Here is a 27,322-nt window from a genome sequence, read left to right on the forward strand (position 1 = left end):
CATTTACCACTTACTGCTATATGGCTTTGGGCAAGTCATTTCACCTTTTAGAGGCTCATTCTTCTCAGCTCTATAATGAGGATAATATTATGTACTTCAGACAATTATGATGAGGCCTGGAAGAGAATTTTGAAAAGTATAAATCTATTCTGCTTGGCACATAGTATGTGGGTGATAAAAGGCAGACATTATTGAAATCACTCTTTTATTGTTCAACCTGGGGAGATGAATACCAAATGACTCACATGAAGAAACAGGCTGTTTTTGACATTAATGTCTGGTTAAAAATAAAATACACTCATATATGATGGATCAATAAATGTAATGCAGAGAAGTTACTCCATTTCTTAGGAGTTCAAATCTCCTCATTTGCTTGGAGTGTTTGGATGATGAGATGCTAAAATTATTTGAATTTCAGTCAAAATTAGTGTATCTTTTAGAGATGACGTTTAAGATAAGGAGTCCCAAACCTTACATATATATGAGGTTGTCCTGAAGAAGGTTTTTAAAGACAGGCTTGAGCAGAAGGACTCCTAGTGGTGATTCCTTGTTGGTAGTAGGTTTAAGTAGCATAACTAGTCACTGGGCGAGGGGGGGCTGACTCCTTGTAGTATGATGCAAAGCTGTAAAGACTTAATGGTTTGTGGCTTATGCTTGTGATTGTAAATGCTAGTCTCACAGTGTCCTGAGTAGACTTTTCCACAAAGAGAGTATGAACTCTTAACAAGGCAGAACTCTTTTTAGCAATTCCTGTCTAGGGCTAGGCACTGTCAAGGTACCGTCCCCAACAGCTTGTGTGACATTTGGCAGAATCGGAATACCCATGACAATTTTGTTACTGAAAGCCCATGCTGAGACTGGAGGTCAGAGCGATGCTGGCACACCATCGCCACCCATCTTGTATAGCTTTGTGAATCTTTTGCATCATGCTTACCATAGCTGCTGTCTATGAGTAGGGCTTTCTGCCTCACACACTGTTCTTGACCCTCTGTCCCTTCTGCCTACGCAACAAATACCTGTTTAGCTTCTTCTAAGTATCAGGCACTTTACCAGACACCAGAAGAACAATTAACCAGACAAACAAGTTCCCTTCACTTAAGGACTTTTCCGCTCAATGGAAGAAGCGTGTCCCCTAAGCAGATAAGCCAAGGTCACTTTTGATAGTTGTCTTTATAATTATCCTCATGTGAATTCATACCCATCGGTGACTTAAAGACAGTTTTCAAGACATATGTGGCAGGGAAGGATTTGTTACTGAAGTAAGGCTGCATCTCATGCTTGTGATTTTCATACAGTATTGCATAATAAGGCATTCTGGGTTACTTTTCAAGGGAAGAAAAATGTGATGTGCCATCACACGGGGGGAAAAGAGACAGGAATGTTCAGGCGTGCCTCAACAGTGGCCTACAGGTGATCTGCTTTCGATTAGCTTCTGAAATTTATGCCTTGTCAGCAATTCCTGGCTAGGTGTAGCCTCAGGAATATTACACAATCTCTATTTTTCCCCCCATCTCTCTTTCTCTCTATGTTTCTTGCCTCTAAGGTCACTGAGTGCTTACTGTCTCAGAGACTTGGGTAGAAAGAAGGGAGTGTTTTTAAGTCCTATCAAAGGGAAGGGAGGGTAAAAGCATTGTGCTTATAGAATGTGAGTTTCTTAAATAAAGTAAGTGAAAGGTGGCAGGTGATAGTGCAGGAGAAGTACAGAAAAGAGAAGGTACCTAGCGATGCTTTGCCTGGACCACTGCTGTGGCCAAAGACAAAGTTCACTCCATAGAGTGACATTTCACAGATCAGAGGAAGCCCTCTGCAGAGGAGAGGGAGTTTTGTCTTGCAGGCAGACCCTGTTTCTTCCTTCCTTCCTTCCTTCCTTCCTTCCTTCCTTCCTTCCTTCCTTCCTTCCTTCCTTCCTTCCTCTCTCTCTCTCTCTCTCTCTCTCTCTCTCTCTCTCTCTCTCTCTTCCTTTCCTTCCGTTCCTTTCCTTCCTTCCTTCCTTCCTTCCTTTCCTTCTTTCTTTCTTTTTTAAAAAAAGATTAATTTATTTTATGTATATGAGTACACTATTGCCATCTTCACACACACCATAGGAAGGCATTAGATTTCATTACAGATGGTTGTGAGCCACCATGTGGTTGCTGGGAATTGAACTCAGGACCTCTGAAAGAACAGTCAATGTCCTTAACCACTAAGCCATCTCTCAAGCCCGACCCTGTTCTTTCTTACATACATGAATCTACACTCTGTTTCAGTGATGGGTTAAAAACTAGGGACATCCTGTCTTGCTGTGCAGCTCGTGTCATCCTCAGTTATTTTAGCTCAACTACCATCAGTCAGTCTCTCTCTCTCTCTCTCTCTCTCTCTCTCTCTCTCTCTCTCTCTCTCTCTCTTTCTCTCTCTCTCTTCCCACCTTCCCATGCTGACACTGTCCCAGTTCTGCAACTGCCCTTTATCACAACTGAGATCTGAGCATCTGTGCTGATGCCCCCAGGGCATCTGTGAACAGGTCTCATCAAAGGCTGGGCTTTGCTCTGCCTTTGGTTTTCTATTTCTGTAGACAAGCAGTCAGTGCTGAAGAAGTCAGTATGCGCTTCATGAACAGGGGCTAGGGGACGAGGGGTTGAAATGGATGCTCAGCAGAGGTCTTGAGCTGGGGATGACCCTTGGTCATGATAGATGCACAGTTAAGGAACTCGGCCTAAAGGTGACAGTGTTTGCCAACCATTTGTGTTGAAGACACAGGAATGCAGGTATAGGAGCTCGAGACAGATTGTTCTTAGGAAAGGCTGAGTCAGTAAAGGTGCTTGTCACATAAGCCTGGTGATCTGAGGTCTATCGCTAAAAGTCATGGAAAGGGGACACAAACTTATCCTCTGACTTCCATCAACACACTGTAGCATGTGCTTCCCTCAAATGCTATTATTACTACGAATACTAATTATCGAGTAGCATGTTCATGGGTGGATACGTGACCTTACTTACTGACTTATGAACCATTGTAATGCCAATCTGCTTGTAAAAGAAAAAAAATCCTCCCTTCATGTTTGCCTGCTTGAACTGTCTATCACCAAGGAAATCCTTTCTCGGGTCCGACTCTGTCTACAGAGACACTGCTAAAAAGTCAAATGTGTTACCCAGCGCCAGTAAAATTTTCAGCTGTATCCCAAGCATAGTTAAAAGATTAGCTATTTACCTACTATGTGCCTTGGGGAAGCAGATTACAGCCTCTCTCCTTTAGATTTTTTTCCCCTTTAGTACCAATAGCTCTGTGTTTATTCCAAAAAATTAATTTGATAAAGGCAATAAAATGTAAATTAAGATAGAAAGTCAACAAAACCCCTAGCTCACACTCCCTTAAGCCACTACTTTTAGCATTTTGATGTCTGCCTTCATAATTTATAAGCTCATTTCTCTGTATATGTGTATGTCTATACATGTACTCATTTATTTTTCCAAAGGAAAATCACTTGGTACATGCTACTACATTGCCTGTCTTCCCCATCTCATTTCTTATTCTCTACAACTCATGGTTTTAAAGCTATTGTCCGATTTTCTTTGTCTTGCTAGTCAGTTGTTCACTAAGCCAACCTTCTGCTGTTGAGTATTTGTTCTTAATTAATAATCATCATAAATAACAATGATATAAACAGCTTCAGTAGAAATTGTGGCATATCATTTTAATTAAACTCATAAACAGGTGATTGCTGGGTCTGAATATGTACGAACACGATTACACCTTTGATGCACATAGATGCGACTTGCTTCCAAACAGCAGTGTTGATACTCACTCATGCCTTTGTTTGCACGTGGTACCCCAGTGCAGCTTCAGCCTGCTTGTATGACTCATGCAAAATGGAAACTTTTTTTAAAAAAATCTTATTTCTGGATCATAAGAACCAGTCTGAAAGAGTCAGGCTTACCCTTCATGGCTCACTTCAGTAACTGCGCTGGGTCAGGTTCTTTTCTTGTTTCTCTGTCCACCACTCAGTTCATTCCCTTTGTTCTACCTTATTGCTAATCCTCTCCTTCCCATCCTTCCCATCTTCCTACTTAAGTAATGATGGCATTGTTTTCCGTGTCCTTGCATGCATGTTCATTTGCATGTGTGCCTGTACAAACATGCATGTAGAGACCAATAGACAACCCTGATTGTGATCTTCAGGAACACTGTCCAAGTCCTTTGAGACAGGTTCCTCATTAGCCTGGAACTCATCAAATCGACTGTCTAAACAGAGAACCCCAGGGGTTCCACTAGCTCTGGGATTCCCAGTACACCCCAACATGTCTACCATTTTTACATGTATTCTGGGGATCAATGCAGACCTTCATGATTGTAAGGCAAACACTTTCCTGACTGAGCCATTTCCCTAGCTCCAGAGTAACTGTTGTATGTGATTTGGTGCATGTTTTGGGTGTGTATGCTTTCATTGCTCCAGGTACATGTTACAATTCAGAAGAATTTTGGGTGGATATTTCCTTCCTTTCCTCATTTCCTCAGTAAGCAACATGTCTAAGATCCATATGTGTTGCTTATATAAGTCTAATCCACCCTGCCTAGATAGTGCTTGTCTGTTTTGTTTGCATATCTTTAGCTATTTGTGAGGCCATAGGACTTTTCACCTGTTTGCTGTTTTTATGAACCCTGTCAAATACCTGTGCATTTTCAGAACACCTGGAAATCAGATGTTCTTATTCAGGGGTCTGCATTCTTAAACTGGAAAGAGAGATGGGTGAAAGGTAGAAACCCAGCCTGGGAAGGATCTTGAGATTTGTGTATAAGGGTCAGATAGGTGTGATGTTGAGTTTTTAGGCAGCGAGCCTTAGACTCTTGGGAACCTGAGGGGTGAGGGAGAGATAGTAGGATAGAAAGGACCGTCTGGACACCTGAGACTCACCATGCAATTTCCTGTGGTTTTCCAAGGGGCTCTTGTTGCTTGGGGGGAAGATTGCAAGGAAAGAGTGTGGAGCTTGAGGCACCTGGGAAAGGTGGGGTCCCCTTTGTACAGCAGCTGACATACACTTCAAGGCTCCACTTTTGTCCTCTCTTTCAAGAGAGCCTGCTTCTCTAGGACTCTTTCCCATCTTCTGTCCCTCAGTGAAAATTTCTTTGCTTTTGACCAGAGCAGAGACAGGAGCTGCCAGGTCTCCCTGAAGCCAGTGATCACAGGAATACAGTTGACCTCTCCAAATCTGTCATCTCATCGTATCTCTGAGAATTAAATACAACACACATTATTCTCACCAAATGGGAGAGAAAATGAAGGAACTGTGAACTTGAGTTTAAGACAGGAACAGATTTTTATCCAACAAGAGCTTCCTACAGGGCTAGGATATAGCTCAGTAGATGCTTAGAGAACATGAGCAAGGCCCTGACTTCCATCTCTAGCTCTGCAGGGACTAAGTGTGGCAGTGCTTTACATCTATGGGTCAGGAACTTGGGGGCCTGAAGTTCAAAGTCAGCTGAAGAGGGTGTTTACATCCAGTTTGAGCTAGAGGTCTTGTCTCAAAAGACGAAACAGAATGAAAGTACAAAACAGAGGGCATCTTGTTGAAAAATACAGCCACTGGGGCTTGGGGAAGTGGCTTGTTGTAAAGATGCTCAATGTGTAGACATGAGGATTGAAATTTAAATCCCTAGCAGTCATATCAAAAGCCAGGCATGGTTGTTCATGAGCTTATAATTCCAGATCTGTGGATATGTGGAGAAAAACAGGGATGATGGTGACATCCTGGCCATCAGCCTAGCTCCAGGTTCAGTGAAAGACCCTGTATTAAACTAATAAGGTAAAGAGTGATAGAGCAGGATACACAATGTCCCCCTCTGGTCTCCATGAGTACATATGGAGATACACACTCACACACGCACACACATGCACCACACACACACATGTACTACACACATACACACACACACACACACACACATACTCGGAGAAAAAAACAAACCACTAGCTCCTGACAATAATCCACATCAAGGTCTTCCTAGTCCTTGTGAAATGTAGCCTTGCCATAAAATGGATAAAAGACAGAACAGGAGAACTCGCTGGGTGTGTGGCACACCTGCTGGGGGCTGCAGCTGGGGCTGGTGCCTTGTGGTTGCCAAGCAGAGTATTATGGTGGCTTAGAATTTGAACCTGGCTTCAGTGATGATCAAAGCTGCTATACCGGTTCTGACACCTTAAGAGGGGGTGGAAAAGGCCAGCCAAGGGTGATTTTCTTTCCTGGAGGGACACTGCAGTTCCCAAGCCTGAGCCTATGAGCATCTGACCCCCTGCCTACCATCTGGAAAGGTTTGCTAGAAACAAGAAGTTGCCTGCAGGAAGGGCTTTTAACTCTCAAGGAGATCTGCAATTTATTCGTAGAGAAGCATAGGTTGAAAAAGTTTCTAAAAATCTTCTACTTCTATATTAGCAAGAACAAAAGAAGTTTTTATCTTCAGAATAGTTTTCTTATAAAGCTGGCAAAAAGAAGGACATCTGTCCATTCTTTTCATTTTTTGAAATGGATTGTTTGACGAACCAACACATGCCCTATTATGCCCCAGAAAAGTCATGGGCCTTCCAGATAAATGATCTACTGTGTGTGAGATAAGAAGACAACTTTGCCTCGTTCACCCTTTCAAAAATTTATTACTGTAATATTCACAATATACAATTCCAACCCTCAATGATCTGAAATGCATCACTAAGCAACATCAGGCTGAAAAGTCAGCGAGCCAGTGACCTTTTCCTCTTCATAATAACCAAGTGGAGTACGAGCCACACGTAAACCAAGCCTGCAAGAGGAGATAGCTGGGAGTTGCATACTTTCAGTGCTGGAAATTAGGAATCAGTTGTAAATCACAGCAGGTGTATGTCATACCAAGGAATGACAGCTCAGTGTGACACTATGCCTGGCCACCAAAGATGCAGTTCCTTTGATATGGAGAAGTAAGGAGGGCCAGCAGGGATCACTGTTACACTTAATAGTATCATCAAAAACACACCTGAGTTTTTAGCATTTAGAAAGTAAATTTTATATCCTCAATGTTAGGGCATTTAAAAGCTCGTACCTTTGCCGTTTCTATGCAAAAGGTGGCTGGTGGCATGGTTTTCCTGTAATGAATAAAAACCTGTGTGTTCTCATTTAGCACACATTTGATGAGTGCTAGACACCAGTGTGAGCACTAGGGGCTTAAAATAACTAAAGCTCAGTCCCCACTTGGGAAGTGACTGCTCCTTGAAGGAGGAAGATAATATTGGAGTAGTTAGGACAAACTTCTGCTGCGAACTCTGCCAGTGAAATTCATCCTCGCACTGCCCTGCTGTCTTGGGTTTCTATGGCAGTGGTAAAGCACCATGACCAAATGCAGCTTGAGGAAGAATAGAGTTTATTTTGCTCATGTATCCAGTCTGAGCCCACTGAGGGAAGTCAGGGCAGCAACTCAAGGCAGGAATCTGAAGGCAGGAACTGAAGCAGAGGAAATGGAGGAAGGCTGTTTACTGGCTGACAGTCGTTGGCTTGCTCAGCTTGCTTTCTTATATACCTCAGCTACCTATCCAGAGGTGACATTATCCCCAGTGGACTGGACTCTTCCATATCAGTTATCAATCTGTTGAAAAGAAAATCCCACCAACCAGGATACTTGCTACAAGTCTTCTATAACATGAGGGCCAAGGCCTTCCCTTGGACCATGTGACTGCCATGCTCTGACCTGTGAGATCTTTGTACTCTTACTTTCTAAATAATCTTTCCCTTGGCACTACCCAGTGGAATTTTTGTGGTACTCCAGTGAATTCAATGGATGTAATATATCATCTATTTTTTGGTCTAGGCCTCAGGCAATGTGGCTTATGTGGGTCTAGGCAGGAAGGCCTCATAGGCCTCCACAGCACAGCATCTGGAATGTAGCAGCAGCTTCTTATGTAGGTTAGTAGAGCTACTTGACAGGCCATCTTGGAAAAGATGCTGGGTTTTGTGTTTGATGGATGTGTTAGGTAATGTCTTTGTATCAATTCAGAATGAAGAGAAAACTTCATGAAAAATGAGAGATATTTCAGGTGATGGCTACAGTTAGTATTCAAGGGTCACCGAGTGGCATCTCTTGTGTATAGGGTAGAATTGTTTCGGAAATGGTCCTTGCTTCCATTCACAGTTGTGATATAGTATCAGAGTCTCACTGTAAGTATGATGAGGATTTGTGTATGACCTTTATAAAATATAGATGAAGGAGTTAAGTATGAATGGAGTCACTCAGGAGATGTCTGGAAAACACCACCAGTGTGCTCAGACACAGTCAACAAGGTAGGAAGGCCTGCATGAAGCATACAGTGTTAATACAGAATGAGATAACAACAGAGAGAATTTTGCTCATTCTCTCTCTTCCTATCCCCTAGTCTAAGCCACTGCAATCTTTCACCTGGACCACAGGATACAATGCATAATGGTAGCCTTGTTAACCTATACAAACTTACCTCCTTTCTCCAGGACACTCTTGCATGATCCTTCCATCACTTCACAATACAATTAGGGGAAAAAAATCCCACTTCTGTGCAATGATGTCCAAGGCTACGAGTTGTCCTACTATGCACTACAGAGGCCCAGAAGCTCTAAACACAAGAGTAGACTCAGTTTCCCACACTCTATGTTCCACCTCCAAAGACATTGCTTGAGATTATCTCTGGTTGCCCCCCGTAGCTGGATGCTCACCCTCCTTCAGCTCTACTAAAGTGGGTCCCACCCCCGCCCCTACCCATGTCTTTCTACTGCAGTGTTCCTGGCAGTTAATGCAATTAGTAATTATCTTTAAATCCACCAGAGAGGAAAAAAATGTCTGAAATTAAGACTTTCTTGTGCAATTTAGAACTGAGAGGGGGATTAGATTCTGAAGATTGCGATGTAGGTATCTTTTCTTCTGCTCCTAAACAAATACTTAATTAAATCGCTAAGGTATGATTACCCAATCACTTGTAGGCAGCAAATGCATTCATTTTCTCCGCCAATTTTGTTGATCAGAATCAATGCTTCTGGAAAATAGATTGTACTCCATTGTGAAGGAAATGCTTTAAAAACGAGGATGATGTGTTAACCAAATCACAGTAGGGGTATCAAAACAGGCAGCTAACCAAGTCGCACAGTGTTCTGCTGTGAAGGGCAAGCCTCCTTTTGCAGAAGGGCTAAAGTAAAGAAGATACACAAATGATTATAAAAGAGAAAATGCTAGAAGAGAAAGAAGACAACAAAATCTTTAGAGACTACATCTTTTCTGGGAACAGCCTCCACATAGACTCAGAAAGCATGAAAGAAGTGTAAACTTTGGGAGTCCTGGGGATACAATGTGGACCAGTGATGTGGGGGAGAAGAGACAAGACTTGTGAGGGAAGATGGAGGGGCACTGTGGTAGGGAGTGTTAGGGAGTGATTGGGAGATGGGAGGAGGAAAAGGAGGGAGATAAAATTGCACAAGGTCTCTGAATGTATTAATCAAGGGTAGCCAATGATGTTACCCCTCAACTCATTCTTAGGAAGCTAGTGGAGGTGGAAGGAGTCTCCGGAGCCTGCACATACTGTAGTGATTAGGGCAGACAGGGCAAGGAATGAAAGCGATGGCATTTCGTTAGTCAGACCATCTTTGCCCAGAAAATTATGATTTCCTTTCCCATGACTCCCATTACTTTAAAGCCATCAATTTCCTGTTCCAGAGCCCTTAGCCCTTAGCAAAAGCTCACTAAAGTAGTACTTCTGACTCTCAGAGATTGTCTTGCTCTCTGTCTGCCTCTCTCTCTCTCTCTCTCTCTCTCCTGTGTGTGTGTGTGTGTCTCTGTCTCTGTCTCTCTCTCCATCTCTCTCCCTCTCTCCCTCTCCCTCCCTGCCTCTCTCTCTGAGGGACATGGTGTTTATTTCTTTTAGGGTCAAACCTAGCATTTCAGGAGCCCCGGAACCAGTATATATCTTCCTGTAGATTCTTAATCTTGGAATGTGAGAGACAGACAGTCTCTTCTGTGACAGGCTGGGTCACTGACTTTGGTGCTTTTCTACAGTCTGTCATGAGTCCTGTGCAGGTTGCTGGGGTCCCACAGAGAAGCACTGTATGGCCTGCAGAGACCCCCTGCAAGTGCTGAGAGATAGCAGCTGTGAGAACACCTGTGGCAATGGCTTCTACAACAGACAGGGGACCTGCGTTGGTAAGTGCCGTGCTGGGCTGGGATGCCCCCTTTATCTCCCTCTGTGTTCAAATCCTAGCACTGATAACTAATGCATCTTTTGCTCATTGAGTATGTGCAGGACTTCTGACATTCACTTTACCTTAGGCATTTATGTATTTTTTAAACAAGTGGGATCTCCTCTCATTGCCCTGATGGCTTGTTAGACTTGGGGTATTCATTCTATCATGAGCCAGCCCCCTGCTTAAGACTCACAGCTATGTGGAGAGGGGAATCAAGTCCAGTTGGGACATCTCCCTAAGTCTCAAATGTCATTCATCCCAGACCACTTCCGTAGTATAATGGAGCAGAGACCCATGCTAGCCCAAGCAGACCCACCTTTGTTTTGGTGTCATGGGCTTAAAGGTGAATTGATCACTGTCCAGTCTACTTTTCATGGTCATACTATCATGATAGCCAGCCCAAACCATCCTCCTTGTGCCAGGCAGAGAGAGATCAACCTCCAAGAGATGTGGATGTGTGGCCAAAGCACAGATCCCATCTGCCTTTCACTCTCTGACTTGTAAAATGGTGATGAACATAACTCTCAGGCTAAACAGAATATGACCCCCAAGATGTAATCTGGAGATGGGGACAATGCCCTGGAGAATGAGTCGTATCTCTGTGATAAGGCGGCATGAAGCAGCAAGGCAGAAGCAGAAAAGGCACAGAAGGATGGCTGCAGACCTCAGGGTGATGGGATGACACAGGAAGAATCCCCTGGCTTGAGCAGGCAGAATTTGGAAAACCTCAAGGGAATACGTTTTCTTGAGTTTCTCCGAAGAAATGCAGTCCTGTTTCTTAGATTTTAGACGTTGATTTTTAGAACTTTTTACCTCTAATGCTGAAAGAAAATAGATTTGGGTTGTTTCAAACTGGAGTTCATGGTAATTGGTTATAACCAACACTGAATCACACCCAGATGAGAAGGTTCAGCGTAACTGCTGTGTCAGCACTCAAGAATGCGTTCTAGCAATGACTTTGCTAGATTGATATCATCATCTGCAAGTTCGGATGAAGAAGCAGAGAGTTAGAAGCAGACATTGCCTTGGGTCTCAAAGCTAATGACCAGAATGAGAGTCAGGTGTAGCTCTTCAGTCTATAAGTGGCTGGAAACCCATTGCCCTGTTCATTGTAATATGGTATTGTTTCACTCACCTCTGCCAACTTTTGCTCCTCCTTCTCTCGAACCTGCTTTGTTGCCCCTTCCTTCTTTCTGTCTTTGGATAAGCTGACCAACTATGGAGACATTGCTGGTCCCCAGTAGCAGTGTCCTGACTGAAACTGGAAGGTTTTTGGTTTTTGGTTTTTGTTGTTGTTGTTTTGTTTTGTTCTGTTTTTTTTGGTTTTATCAAGACAGGGTTTCTCTGTGTAGCCCTGGCTGTCCTGGAACTCACTTTGTAGACCAGGCTGGCCTCGAACTCAGAAATCCGCCTGCCTCTGCCTCCTGAGTGCTGGGATTAAAGGCCTGCGCCACCACACCCTACTGAGAGTGGAAGTTTTGAGCTGAGTTGAGTGATTGTCATACCTACTGAAAGACTATTCTTACTGTAATAGGGTCCCACAAAACAAAAGGTACGCAGCCCTAAGTCTTCCTGCATTTTTGTTCTTCATTCCATCAGATAAGAGCAACAAAATGAGATGCTTTAGGGGTCTGGTGACTTCCTGTAAATCGGGAAGAGAGGTGACTCTGGCAACTGCTGGCTTCAGGTTTTGGGGGATTCCTAACTCCCCTGGAGTGAAAGCTTTCATCTGGTATAGACCCCATGAGAGGTCAGAGAGAGGCCGGGCTGCCACTGGCTACAGCCTGTTAAATCTCTCTGTCAACCATCACTTTCCTGATCAATTAGGCCCCATGTATTCTTGAAGGGTGACAGATGTCAAATTCATGTTAATCCTAGGGCCTAAAGGCATGTGAGTTATAAGTCCCCCAAGGAGGCTGCTTACTGCCACTGCTCTGCTTCTGAGACTGGCTGGAGGTTGACCATCTTCTGCTGGTAACATGTCTTTAAAAGGAGGATCTGCTTTGGCTCAGGGGTTCAGTGTAGGCAGCCTGTGCTCCTTGTAGACTGGAAGGGTTAAAAATAAGACTCAGGTGTAGTGACTAATGCTGCCTGAGACTAAGACTGCCACAGTTTCAAAAGATATCCTGATCTACAGAATGAGCTGTCTGCCAGCCGATGACATTTTGGGATTCTGTCTCCAAAAAAATGAAATATTAAATTAAGTTTTAAAAACAAAACAAAACACCCAAAGTTCTGAGCACCTGGGGGAATGGGGTTTTATATCTGCATGCATTTTGACAAATGACAGCAGGCTTCTAGGCACATAGATAGACCATGGCTGACTGATCAGCAATTCCTGCCCACACCACATGCTTTGCAGATGAGAGATGCTGCTGGCACTGACCTTGGGACCCTTGAGTAAAGAAAACAGCTTCTAGTTTCACAACAGTGTTAGAGCCTTGAAGCTTATATCGCCTGCCTTTGGGAATGGCCCTGTTTTCCTAAACAGTGTAGAACCAAGCACTGATTTCAGGTGCTGATACTGGTAATTTATCTCCAATTCAGATTGGTCATATTCAAGTTAGAGACTGGCCAGTGTTGGTTTAATAATTGATAACTAATTGGCCTGTGTCTGCAGATACCATGAAGTCAGGTGCTGTGCAGCATCCAGTATAACCTGATATAAATGGTGCCATGTTCTACCAAAAGGAACTTACTATTGCTATTCTTGTCTGTGGCCTTGGAGATATTAAAGATACAGAGTGGGACACTTCAACAGGAAAGCTCATCACTCTTTCAAGTATGTAGGCTACTACGGAGGGTGGGTATAACTATAGGTAATATCACAGGTCAAGTTCACAGGCTTCTGATTTCCTCCCCATCTGTCTCTTTGTTTCTGTCTGTCTCTCCTTCTGTCTGTCTGTCTTTCTCCCTCTCCTTTCTTGTCACCTCTCTTTTCTTTTCTCATCCAGATAACTACTTGAATTTATAAAATTTAGTTTAATGTTGTACTTTTTTTATATGAGTGTTTGCCTGCCTGTATGTATGTGCCTCCCCTGTGGACCTGGTGTTCCTGGAGGCCAGAAAAGGGCACTGGATTCTTGGGAACTGGATTTATGGCTGGGAACCCAACACAGCTCCTTTACAAGAATAGCAAGTGCTTTTAATCACTGAAAAATATACCCCATCCCCTTGAAGTTTTTAAAGTTGTTTTTGTTCTTAGGAAGTTTTCTAAACTGCGCATTTTGTTTTGTGTGCATACATATCTGACTGTGTTAAACAACGTTGTGTTCAGGGCTTTTGTTCCCTGATTTTCTCACTCAGCACTATCTTTGTAGAGTTTCCTGGCCCTTCACTTCCCATGGCTGCAGGGTACTGGCTTGAGCACCTCCATCATCCTCTAGTGCAGTCTCCCTGTGCCTTATTTCCTCCACTCTCACCACCTTCCCCAGTCCCACCCCCTGTTGTCACCAGAGACTACCAGTTAACAGCCACAATCCTGTCGTTTTATGAGCTTATCTGGAAGGTTCCCTGGGACTCCTGCCAGGACCAGCATTGCTTCTACCTAGCAATTGATTCTACCTAGGCTTTATTTGATAAACCAGTGTCAGGCTGCTCTCTAGAATAACTGCAAAATCTCCATCCCCAAGAATGGAGGTGCTCTCTTCTCCATATGGTGCCCATCACTGGGTACCACCAAGCTCCTGAATTTTCCTGGCTACTAGGCCTAAAGGGACAGCTGTTTTTTTTTTTTTTTGCTTGTTTCTTAATACTATTGTGTGTGAGCATCTTCACTGTGTGAAAGTGTTGGCTTTCTCCTGTATGAATCTGCTTTTTTTTTTTTAAACCTATTTCCTATGGGGTTTTGCTGCTTTCTATGGAATTCCTTACAAAATATAAATGTTAATTTTTTCATTGTTCTGTTTTACCTTGATTTTTTTTTTTCTGGGCATTGAAGCTAGGGCCTTGAGCATGCTAGCCACACATTACCCCTCTGCTGCTTCTTAGCCATCTCTTTGTAAATATGCACCCGTTTCCCATTCTCTTGTCTTTTAGTTTTGAATGTGATCTCCTTTATTATACATTTTTCCTTTTTTCTTTTTTTTTTTTTTTTTAAGAAACTTTTTCTTTTTTTTTTTTTCCATTTTTTCTTTTTTTTTTTTTTTTTTTATATTTTTATTACATAATTTTCTCAATTACATTTCCAATACTATCCCAAAAGTCCCCCATAGCGCCCCCCACTTCCCTATCACCCATTCCCATTCTTTTGGCCCTGGCATTCCCCTATATTGGGGCATATAAAGTTTGCAAGTCCAATGGGCCTCTCTTTCCATTGATGGCCGACTAGGCCATCTTTCGATACATATGCAGCTAGAGACAAGAGCTCCAGGGTTCCGGTTAGTACATCATGTTGTTCCAACAATAGGGTTGCAGATCCCTTTAGCTCCTTGGGTACTTTCTCTAGCTTCTCCATTGGGAGCCCTGTGATACATCCAATAGCTGACTGTGAACATCCACTCCTGTGTTTGCTAGGCCCCGGCATCGTCTCACAAGAGACAGCTATATTTGGGTCCTTTCAGCAAGATCTTGCTAGTGTATGCAATGGTGTCAGCGTTTAGAAGCTGATTATGGGACAGATCCCTGGATACAGCAGTCTCTAAATGGTCCATCCTTTCATCACAGCTACGAACTTTGTCTCTGTAGCTCCTTCCCTGGGTGTTTTGTTCCCAATTCTAAGAAGGTGCACAGTGTCCACACTTTGGTCTTCATTCTTCTTGAGTTTCATGCGTTTAGCAAATTGTATCTTATATCTTGGGTATCCTAAGTTTTGGGCTAATATCCACTTATCAATGAATACATATTGTGTGAGTTCTTTTGTGATTGTGTTACTTCACTCAAGATGATGCCCTCCAGGTCCATCCATTTGGCTAGGAATTTCATAAATTCATTCTTTTTAATAGCTGAGTAGTACTCCATTGTGTAAATGTACCATAATTTCTGTATCCATTCCTCTGTTGAGGGACATCTGGGTTCTTTCCAGCTTCTGGCTATTATAAATAGGGCTGCTATGAACATAGTGGAGCATGTGTCCTTTTTACCGGTTGGGACATCTTCTGGATATATGCCCAGGAGAGGTATTGCTGGATCCTCCGGTAGTACTATGTCCAATTTTCTGAGGAACCGCCAGACTGATTTCCAGAGTGGTTGTACAAGCTTGCAATCCCACCAACAATGGAGGAGTGTTCCTCTTTCTCCACATCCTCGCCAGCATCTGCTGTCACCTGAATTTTTGATCTTAGCCATTCTGACTGGTGTGAGGTGGAATCTCAGGGTTGTTTTGATTTGCATTTCCCTGATGATTAAGGATGTTGAACATTTTTTCAGGTGCTTCTCTGCCATTCGGTATTCCTCAGGTGAGAATTCTTTGTTCAGTTCTGAGCCCCATTTTTTAATGGGGTTATTTGACTTTCTGGAGTCCACCTTCTTGAGTTCTTTATATATATTGGATATTAGTCCCTTATCTGATTTAGGATAGGTGAAGATCCTTTCCCAATCTGTTGGTGGTTTTTTTGTCTTATTGATGGTGTCTTTAGCCTTGCAGAAGCTTTGTAGTTTCATGAGGTCCCACTTGTCAATTCTCGATCTTACAGCACAAGCCATTACTGTTCTATTCAGGAATTTTTCCCCTGTGCCCATATCTTCAAGGCTTTTCCCCACTTTCTCCTCTATAAGTTTCAGTGTCTCTGGTTTTATGTGAAGTTCCTTGATCCACTTAGACTTGACCTTAGTACAAGGAGATAGGAATGGATCGATTCGTATTCTTCTACATGTTAACAACCAGTTGTGCCAGCACCATTTGTTGAAAATGCTGTCTTTCTTCCACTGGATGTTTTTAGCTCCCTTGTCGAAGATCAAGTGACCATAGGTGTGTGGGTTCATTTCTGGGTCTTCAATTCTATTCCATTGGTCTATTTGTCTGTCACTATACCAGTACCATGCAGTTTTTATCACAATTGCTCTGTAGTAGAGCTTTAGGTCCGGCATGGTGATTCCACCAGAGGTTCTTTTATCCTTGAGAAGAGTTTTTGCTATCCTAGGTTTTTTGTTATTCCAGATGAATTTGCAGATTGCACTTTCTAATTCGTTGAAGAATTGATTTGGAATTTTGATGGGGATTGCATTGAATCTGTAGATTGCTTTTGGCAAGATAGCCATTTTTACAATGTTGATCCTGCCAATCCATGAGCATGGGAGATCTTTCCATCTTCTGAGATCTTCTATAATTTCTTTCTTCAGAGACTTGAAGTTTTTATTATACAGATCTTTCACTTCCTTAGTTAGAGTCACGCCAAGATATTTTATATTTTTTGTGACTATTGAGAAGGGTGTTGTTTCCCTAATTTCTTTCTCAGCCTGTTTATTCTTTGTGTAGAGAAAGGCCATTGATTTGTTTGAGTTAATTTTATATCCAGCTACTTCACCGAAGCTGTTTATCAGGCTTAGGAGTTCTCTGGTGGAATTTTTAGGGTCACTTATATATACTATCATATCATCTGCAAAAAGTGATATTTTGACTTCATCTTTTCCAATTTGTATCCCTTTGATCTCCTTTTGTTGTCGAATTGCTCTGGCTAGGACTTCAAGTACAATGTTGAATAGGTATGGAGAAAGTGGACAGCCTTGTCTAGTCCCTGATTTTAGAGGGATTGCTTCAAGCTTCTCACCATTTACTTTGATGTTGGCTACTGGTTTGCTGTAGATTGCTTTTATCATGTTTAGGTATGGGCCTTGAATTCCTGATCTTTCCAAGACTTTTATCATGAATGGGTGTTGGATCTTGTCAAATGCTTTTTCCGCATCTAAGGAGATGACCATGTGGTTTTTGTCTTTGAGTTTGTTTATATACTGGATTACGTTGATGGATTTCCGTATATTGAACCATCCCTGCATCCCTGGGATGAAACCTACTTGGTCAGGATGGATGATTGTTTTGATGTGTTCTTGGATTCGGTTAGCAAGAACTTTATTGAGGATTTTTGCATCAATATTCATAAGGGATATTGGTCTGAAGTTTTCTATCTTTGTTGGGTCTTTTTGTGGTTTAGGTATCAGAGTAATTGTGGCTTCATAGAATGAGTTGGGTAGAGTACCTTCTGTTTCTATTTTGTGGAATAGTTTGTGAAGAACTGGGATTAGATCTTCTTTGAAGGTCTGATAGAACTCTGCACTAAACCCATCTGGTCCTGGGCTTTTTTTAGTTGGGAGACTATTAATGACTGCTTCTATTTCTTTGGGGGATATAGGGCTGTTTAGATCATTAACCTGATCTTGATTCAACTTTGGTACCTGGTATCTGTCTAGGAACTTCTCCATTTCATCCAGGTTCTCCAGTTTTGTTGAGTATAGCCTTTGGTAGAAGGATCTGATGGTGTTTTGGATGTCTTCAGGATCTGTTGTTATGTCTCCTTTTTCATTTCTGATTTTGTTAATTAGGATGCTTTCCCTGTGCCCTCTAGTGAGTCTGGCTAAGGGTTTATCTATCTTGTTGATTTTCTCAAAGAACCAGCTCTTTGATTGGTTGATTCTTTGAATAGTTTTTCTTGTTTCCACTTGGTTGATTTCACCCCTGAGTTTGATTATTTCCTGCCGTCTACTCCTCTTGGGTGAATTTGCTTCCTTTTGTTCTAGTGCTTTTAGGTGTGTTGTCAAGCTGCTAATGTGTGCTCTCTCTAGTTTCCTTTTGGAGGCACTCAGAGCTATGAGTTTTCCTCTTAAAAATGCTTTCATTGCGTCCCATAAGTTTGGGTATGTTGTGGCTTCATTTTCATTGAACTCTAAAAAGTCCTTAATTTCTTTCTTTATTCCTTCCTTGACCAAGGTATCATTGAGAAGAGTGTTGTTCAGTTTCCACGTGAAGGTTGGCTTTCTATTATTTATTTTGTTATTGAAGATCAGCCTTAGTCCATGGTGATCTGATAGGATGCATGGGACAATTTCAATATTTTTATATCTGTTGAGGCCTGTTTTGTGACCAATTATGTGGTCAATTTTGGAGAAGGTACCATGAGGTGCTGAGAAGAAGGTATATCCTTTTGTTTTAGGATAGAATGTTCTGTAGATATCTGCCAGATCCATTTGATTCATAATTTCTCTTAGTTTCTCTGTGTCCCTGTTTAGTTTCTGTTTCCATGATCTGTCCATTGGTGAAAGTGGTGTGTTGAAGTCTCCCACTATTATTGTATGAGGTGCAATGTGTGCTTTGAGATTTACTAAAGTTTCTTTAATGAATGTGGCTGCCTTTGTATTTGGAGCATAGATATTCAGGATTGATAGTTCCTCTTGGAGGATTTTACCTTTGATGAGTATGAAGTGTCCCTCCCTGTCTTTTTTAATGACTTTGGGTTGGAAGTCAATCTTATCAGATATTAGAATGGCTACTCCAGCTTGTTTCTTCATGCCATTTGCTTGGAGAATTGTTTTCCAGCCTTTCATTCTGAGGTAGTGTCTATCCTTTTCTCTGAGATGAGTTTCCTGTAAGCAGCAAAATGTTGGGTCTTGTTTGTGTAGCCAGTTTGTTAGTCTATGTCTTTTTATCGGGGAGTTGAGTCCATTGATATTAAGAGATATTAAGGAAAAGAAATTGGTGTTTCCTGTTATTTTTGATGTTAAAGTTGGCATTTTGTTCTTGTGGCTGTCTTCTTTTAGGTTTGTTGAGGGATTACCTTCTTGTTGTTTCTAGGGCGTGGTTCCTGTCCTTGTATTGGTTTTTTTCTGTTATTATCCTTTGAAGGGCTGGATTCGTGGAGAGATAATGTGTGAATTTGGTTTTGTCGTGGAATACTTTGGTTTCTCCATCTATGTTAATTGAGAGTTTGGCTGGGTATAGTAGCCTGGGCTGGAATTTGTGTTCTTTTAGTGTCTGTATAACATCTGTCCAGGATCTTCTGGCTTTCATAGTCTCTGGTGAAAAGTCTGGTGTAATTCTGATAGGCTTGCCTTTATATGTTACTTGGCCTTTTTCTCTTACTGCTTTTAGTATTCTATCTTTATTTAGAGCATTTGTTGCTCTGATTATTATGTGTCGGGAGGTATTTCTTTTCTGATCCAGTCTATTTGGAGTTCTGTAGGCTTCTTGTATGTTCATGGGCATCTCTTTCTTTAGATTTGGGAAGTTTTCTTCTATAATTTTGTTGAAGATGTTTGCTGGTCCTTTGAGTTGAAAATCTTCATTCTCATCCACTCCTATTATCCGTAGGTTTGGTCTTCTCATTATGTCCTGTATTTCTTGGATGTTTTGAGTTAGGATCTTTTTGCATTTTACATTTTCCTTGATTGTTGTGCCGATGTTCTCTATGGAATCTTCTGCACCTGAGATTCTCTCTTCCATCTCTTGTATTCTGTTGCTGATGCTCGTATCTATGGTTCCAGATTTCTTTCCTAGGGTTTCTATCTCCAGTGTTGCCTCATTTTGGGTTTTCTTTATTGTGTCTACTTCCCTTTTTAGGTCTAGTATGGTTTTGTTCATTTCCATCATCTGTTTGGATGTGTTTTCCTGTTTTTCTGTAAGGACTTCTACCTGTTTGATTATGTTATCATGTTTTTCTTTAAGGATTTGTAACTCTTTAGCAGTGTTCTCCTGCAATTCTTTAAGGGATTTTTGTGCTTCCTCTTTATTGTCTTCTTCCTTTTTAGCAGTGTTCTCCTGCATTTCTTTAAGTGTGTTATTAACGTCCTTCTTGAAGTCCTCTATCATCATCAGGAGATATGCTTTTAAATCCGTGTCTAGCTTTTCCGGTGTGTTGGGGTGCCCTGGACTGGGTGAAGTGGGGGTGCTGGGTTCTGATGATGGTGAGTGGTCTTGGTTTCTGTTAGTAAGATTATTACGTTTACCTTTCGCCATCTGGTAATCTCTGGGGTTAGTTGTTATCGTTGTCACTATTTAAAGATTGGAGCAGAAGCTGTGTTCCACTCACCAGCAGTCTCTAAATCCTGCGGCGGGGGTCGTGGGTAGCTGACGGTACGCCGGTGCTGGTCCAGCCGGAAGAGGCCTGTGGTCCTACTCAGGCCGTTTTTCTGCTTCCCTAACTAATGCAGTCTCTGGTCCCGCGTGCAATTGGATTGGAGCAGAAGCTGTGTTCCACTCTCCAGAAGTCTTAAGATCCTGTGGTGGGTGTTGTGGGTAGCTGGTGAGTGTCAGCCGACCCTGCGCCCCAGCTGCCCCGGTGCTTTTCTGACCGGAAGAGGGTTGTGGCCCTATGTAGGCCGGATTTCTCTCTCCCCAACCAGAGCAGTCTCAGGTCCCGCGTGATTGGACTGGAGCAGAAGCTGTGTTCCACTCACCAGCAGTCCCAAAATCCTGCGGCGGGGGTCGTGGGTAGCTGGCGGGTGTCAGGCAACCCTGCGCTCCCGCTACCCCGGCGCTGATCCAGCCGGATGAGGCCTGTGGCCCTACTCAGGCCGGTTTCTGCTTCCCTAACTAATGCAGTCTCAGGTCCCGCGCAATTGGATTGGAGCAGAAGCTGTGTTCCACTCTCCAGAAGTCTTAAGATCCTGTGGTGGGTGTTGTGGGTAGCTGGTGAGTGTCAGCCGACCCTGCGCAACAGCTGCCCCGGTGCTTTTCTGACCGGAAGAGGGTTGTGGCCCTATGTAGGCCGGATTTCTCTCTCCCCAACCAGAGCAGTCTCAGGTCCCGCGTGATTGGACTGGAGCAGAAGCTGTGTTCCACTCACCAGCAGTTCCAAAATCCTGCGGCGGGGGTCGTGGGTAGCTGGCGGGTGTCAGGCAACCCTGCGCTCCCGCTACCCCGGCGCTGATCCCCATTTTTCCTTTTTTCTATTGATTTAGTTTGTTCTCTGACAATTTCACACACATGTGAAGTACGTTGTTACAAAAACATTTAATTCATTTTTGTTTTTATTCTCTGCCTAAAAGCTTTGCTGTTGAATTTTTAAGAAGATACACCACTAACATTCACAAATCAATTGCTGAAAATGTTCTTCATTTTCTTCCATTAACTTAGCAATGTAAAACTTAAATTGCTGACCTAAGTCTCATTTATGTATGTTACTTGTGACATCATACAGTTTGGTTTTTTTCTTTCAGTTTTGCATCCAGTTCTCCCAACATGACTAAAGACACTAACCTTACCATTTCTTTTGATCTCTGTTGTCTATTAAATGTCCATTTGCACATACTTGCATATCAGTGAGTCTACACCCTACATTTCTGTCCCAGGGTCATCATCACACTCTTTCGCCCACTGACCACTCTTACCGTGTTATTTGTCTTACAATTAGGGATCTCCCTCCCCTTTCCGTTTCATTCCTCTTCCAAGTTAATTTAGACATTAGAATACATGTGTTAAATTATTCACAAAATTCAACTAGAGTTTTTGTTTATACTGAAGTTATAGACTGATTTGTAATGAAAAGATATCTTGTAAATGCTATTCTTTAAGGATTTCTTTAGACCTGTGTTAAAACGTTTGATATATAATATTATTATCAGTCAATTCTTAATTTTATCAAATTTCTGCAGGTCTTTATTTGTAGGAAATTGTATCTAGCTTCTAGGAAATATTTGTTGTGATAATTACTTTAGAATTAGGGACTTTATGAGTTTTATGGGGACTGGGAACGAGGAGTGCTTTTCAGCTTCTGTTCTGGTTTTGTGTGAGTTGGGGTGTTCTTTTCTTATTTTTGATATTGAGGTTATAGCTTTGGCCTGTTCTTGATTTATCTTGATTATTTGGGTCTAGGCACATTGGCAGTCCTCCACCATACAGGATAGAATACCTGGATGCCCTAGAACCTTTTGCTTTAAAATCTTGAAATGTATTTAGGGTGCTAGTGTTGTAATGCAGCTGACTTGTGGAATTTCAATAGTTCTTTATTCTTAGATTCTCCTTAGGCTGAAGCAGGGCTGTGTCTGTAGGTAGTAGGCAGTGAGCCCATGCTGGGCAGCTGCTCAAAATAGTCTCTCCCCTACCTCCCCTCTCTGCTCCTAGAGACCCAGGCTCTGGGGCTTTTTTCCAGACCAGTCTGTGCACCCACACTTTTGAATGCACACCCCAATTTGTGTCTACATATTCTTTTACCAGTTGTTCAAATTTCTCTTTAAAGAACTTCTTTTTGGGTCTATGCTTGCAGCTTCCAGCCCTTTTCATTATTGATCTCTCTGTCCCTTGTATTCACAGCCACAGGCCTTTAAAGGAGCATTTATCATCATAGGCTGTCCCTTGAGCCCACTGGAATGTGTGGCACAGGCCACCCAGAGCCCAATTTCCACTGTAGTGGAACCTTTTAAGAGCTTATTTGTCCTCTATGTTAACGACAGTCCCTTGCGGCTTCCTCCTCTCTGAGTGTCTCAGCCACCATGTTCCCTTTTGTGTTTTCTGCCACTGGAGTCTTACTTGTTGGTCATTTCTTTTCTATTCTATTCTGTCTGTTTTAAAATTTCTTTGTTGCCTTGTTCTGTCTTATCTTGCATGCTCTCCTTAAATAAACTAACTCATGTCCAGTTTTAAAAACTAGTTTTATGTGTTGATCAATGGGTTGTTTCCCTGAGTACCAGAAACACAAATCAAGCTGGATCACCTACATCCCACACTGGACTCCTAATTCCCTCCACACACTACTTCCTCGAATTCTTTGATGGGCAAGGGGCATCCCTTGTCCCCATGACAGACTCTTGAGAGTCATCTGAGATACTTTATCTTTCACATCTCTCCTATCTGTCCACTCTTAAATAACCTTGAGGCAACCCCTAATCATCTTGCTCCAAGGGCATGGATCTTCCAAGTAGACTGTGATTTTTCTTTTTCACCCCTTCAAGCTGTTTTTCAAACTGAAGACAGAGGGATCTTTCTTTTCTCTAAGTGTGTCCGTGTTTCTACTGTGCTTAAGACTGCCGGGCCTCTCAGTACCTGCCACAGGGTGAGGCCAAGGGTGCCCAGTTGTATTTGCATTTCAGAAAACTCTCAAGTAGTCATGTCTTCTGGAAGATGAGAACCTAAACATTAGTGTGCCTACAGGCTCCCACTGTCTAGGCCCAGCCACTGCTCTTAAGTCATGAAACTGCTAATTCTGGACACCACATCATTTCATGACCTGAGCCATGGTGTGCCCTTTCAGTTTAGGGGGAGTTCCCCTCAGTCCTAGCTGATCGGATAAGATTAATTGATGAATAACATCTCCCTAGGTTCTTTCTGTCTCCCTTTGGTCTCATATACTTTGTAAATGGTATGTTTGATATTTTTATTTATTTCCCTTATATTAGATTACTAAGCTGAACTAGAGCCCGAGTTAATTTAATTGTTGTGTCTCATCCACGGGACAACACCCCATATAAGCCTGTACCACTGTTTTGAGGTTAGATGAATAAGTAATTCCATGCATACATCTTGGAAGTCTGTAAAGTGTTTGGTTTCATTAAGTTTTTACCAAGCATGGTCTGAGTGCAACTCTGAACTCCTGAAGTTTGCTTTTAGTTGGGAAATTGGAAGATATTTGGTTCTTACTTCTGCAAAATCTATTTGCTATCCGTTAAAAGCCTAAACTTAACTGAATGTTGGTATTTATTTTTTATTTGAAGCCATTTCAGTTTTCAGTCCCATGTTGAATTGGAAACACTGGTGGGTGTGCCTTGGGTATTTGTTGCTCTGTGTTCAGTGACTAAGTCTCCCATTATCCTTCCATCGTGGAAAGAAAAGCACAGAGTCCCTTACAGTTCCGAATCAAGGACTCAGGAATATTTCGTGCAGCCAGTGAAGGAGATGGGGAAATACTGGTGCCAACTTGAGACACTGTGAAGGGAGAGGTCACTGCTTTGTTGCTTGCTGCTACCCTCCTCTGATGGCTTTTTCCTTCCCATTAGCATGTGACCAGTCCTGTAAGAGCTGTGGCCCCAGTAGTCCCAGATGTCTTACCTGTGATGAGAAGACAGTGTTGCATGATGGGAAGTGCATTTCTGAATGCCCTCATGGCTACTATGCTGATTCTACTGGAAGATGCAAAGGTAGGAGATGAGACATTATCATCATTATCAGCAGCAGCAGCAACACCACCACCACCACCACCAGCAGCACCATCACCATGGAATGAGATCCATAGACTGGGACAGTCCCCACTCTAGTTGTTGGGGGACCAGCAAGACCAAGTTGCACATCTGCTACATATATGTGGGGTTCCTAGGTCTAGCTCTTTGATTGGTGGTTTAGTCTCTGAGAGCTCCCGGGGTCCATCTGACTCTCTTCCTGTGGGGTCTCTATTCTCTTTGAGTTCCTCAATTTGTCTCCCAATTCTTCTGCAAGAGTCCATGAGCTTCATCTAACATTTAGCTGTGGGTCTCTGCATATGTTTCTATCTGCTGTTGGGTGGAGCCTCTCAGAGGACAATTATGCTAGAATCCTGTCTGCAAGCATAAGAGAGTATCATTAATAGTGTCAAGGATTAGTTCTTGCCCATGAAAGGGCTGAATTTGGGGCAGTCATTGGTTCGCCACCCCACCCCCCATCTCTGCTGTTTCTTTGTCCCTGCACGTCTTGTAGGCAGGACACATTTGGGTTGAAGATTTTGTAGGTGGGCTGCTGTCCTTATCTCTCCCCTGGAAGTCCTACCTGGCCACTTCAGATTCCATCTCCCCAAGTAAATGTATTTCTATGTGGAAATTTTATAGTGGTTCTTTTGGATTGATAAACTTACACTCATAAATCATTGTGAGTTGAGACGCTATCAACCTCATTGTACATTTATAGAAGCCTGGCTCAGTCTTTGGCTTAGGCATCTAAGAATGTGTCTGCACAGTGTAACATGGTTGCCCCTGCTCTCTGAAACCTATACAGGTTCTTCTACCTCAGTGTCTTAGGGCAGGATATTTGAGCTCACCTACCTGCCTCTCCTTATCAGACTCCTTTCATCTGCCTTCATCTTTATGCACCAAAGTTCACCCCTTTATTCAGCAACCAAGGTTCTCTTCCTCTCCCTTGCTCCCCATGGCTGGCTCCTGATCACTGTCTTCCAGGACATTTTACCTGTGTCTCCCTGCTCTCCTGAGAGGTACTGAAGACTCAGCCTGGGCCATGCTCTTAGGGTCAAGTTGATGCAGGGTAAAGCAGGGGGTTTATAATCTAAAAAATATATATGTTAGATTCTCTTTTACAGTAGTGTAATTCTTGAAAGCATAGAATGTCAAAGATAGAAGTATTTTTAGCTCATCCTCTAGCTCACCGTCTGGATGGACCTGGACCAAACTAGACTTGGTTAAGAGGAAGCAAGTTGGAATCCCAGTCCCTGAAGTTTCCACTTTCCTTATTGGTCAGGCAAGGAGACTTGAATTCTCACAAATTATATCTCAGTCTCATTCTGTATGAGCTCTACTATCTTGTATAAGTGTGTGGGTGTGGGTGGGTAGGGGCCAGAGGTCAGTCACAGTTTTTCAGGAGTTATCTACCTTGATTTTTGGGCAAAGTCACTGGCCTGAGGATCTATTACCACTTTGGATGTGCTAGCTTGTGAGTCCCAGGAACCCCCCCCCCCCACACACACCTCTACTTCCTAGCACTGCACTGCAAGCATGCGTCACCATACCCACTTCTAACATGGGTTCTGAAGCTCTCTAGAGATCAAACTCTGGACCTAATACAGGCACTGCACATAGTTTACTGAGCTATCTTCCCAGCCCCTTGGGTAAAAATTTAACCTCTCCAGACAGTAGTTTCTCTAACTGTAAGATGTGCTTAGCAATACCTACTTCTGAATCTTGCCATAGGACAGAAAAGTGCCATTGTGTATAAAGCACTTAATGCAAATGAGGGCAGCTGATAAACAGGTAGAATTTGGGTAAAAGCTGAGTGTGGGTGACAGGGACCGTTCTGACAACGTAGCCATCTACCAACATGTCTCCTCTTTGGTGTGGCCTGACACCTGAGAGGCTGACCAGCTAGGAAGTGTCTCTGTGGTGCCTGCAGCCTTCTGTGATTCTCTCTCCTCCCCAGTTTGTCACTCGTCCTGTGCCAGATGCTCTGGGCCTGCAGCTGCTCACTGTATAGCCTGCATCCATCCCCAGACTCTTCGTCAAGGCCACTGTCTGCCAAGCTGCGGAGAAGGCTTCTACCCTGACCATGGGATCTGTGAAGGTATGAGGGTGCCATTGTCTTTCCTCATGGTCAAGCACAAAAACGTAGGTTGGCTTTCCCATGCAAATATTGCTTTCCAGTAAAACCTTTCCTCTCTGCTATCTTAAATGGCTACAAGCATATTACAGCCTGTGCCATCTCTACCTGTCATCGTCTGGTTCCACAACCCAAAATTCAACCACTTGGTGACCCAAAATATAAAGAAGAAATTTCAGAAATGTTTCCCAAGTGAGGTTTTAACCTGTTCCATGTACATGCTATATGTATTGAATCCTTAATGAACCTGAGATCCACTATACATGTGGATAGGAATAGGCTACGTGCAAATGCCAGACCAATTTATAAGAGAGACACCAACATCTATACATTTTGATAAGTGTGGACATCTCAGAATCCAGTCCCTTGGAGGACATAGAGATTTGATCCTTTCACCTTAATAGTTTTATAAAGGAATGATAATCTGAAAAATACACATGTGCACACACACACACACACACACACACACACACACACTTGTCAAACCTGCTCAAACGTTCAAGTTTTCTTGTCACCCTTGCAGGGAATGCTATTTCCTTTAACATACATTGATTTTTATCCACCCTTTCTGTGCCTTCCTGGTATTGCTAATGTTTATAGACTTCATTTGCTTTTCCCTGAAGAACTTTTGTTAATGATACTGCGAGCAGACTGAGAATCACTAGCAATGCCTCTGGCTGAGTGAAATAGAAACTCTTAAATTGTTGTTTGCCAAAAGGCTCTGGGCTCCTTGGGAGGGCAGTAACATTTGTGCTTTTTGAACATAGAACATTGGGGGTGAACCTTTAATTAAGTGAAACGAATTTATATTTATTTATACCTTAAAAAAGTGAAAATAGCAGAAGGGAAAATTATAGCCGATAAACTTCATTAAGTATTTGAAAGTAAACGTTTGGAGGATCCTTTAAAGAATCAGTGAGTTAGTTATATCAATATTTGGGCACAAGGAGGTTTGCATACAGTATTTGGCTT

General features: G+C 42.6%; 1 protein-coding gene across 2 annotated transcripts in view; it reads left to right on the forward strand.

Annotated features, from left to right (window-relative positions):
* The window catches only part of Fras1 (Fraser extracellular matrix complex subunit 1), a 419,154-nt gene that overhangs the window by 207,377 nt on the left and 184,455 nt on the right, over positions 1 to 27,322 (forward strand). For both annotated transcript variants that reach the window (XM_021162463.3, XM_029477538.2), the window contains exons 15-17: positions 10,013 to 10,156; positions 24,055 to 24,195; positions 26,174 to 26,314. In XM_021162463.3, the coding sequence (XP_021018122.1) occupies positions 10,013 to 10,156; positions 24,055 to 24,195; positions 26,174 to 26,314 (426 nt within the window). The remainder of the gene's footprint in view (positions 1 to 10,012; positions 10,157 to 24,054; positions 24,196 to 26,173; positions 26,315 to 27,322) is intronic.

This window comes from Mus caroli, unplaced genomic scaffold (genome assembly GCF_978045245.1).
Source record: "Mus caroli unplaced genomic scaffold, Mus_caroli_1 scaffold_4, whole genome shotgun sequence".
Lineage (NCBI taxonomy): Eukaryota > Metazoa > Chordata > Mammalia > Rodentia > Muridae > Mus > Mus caroli.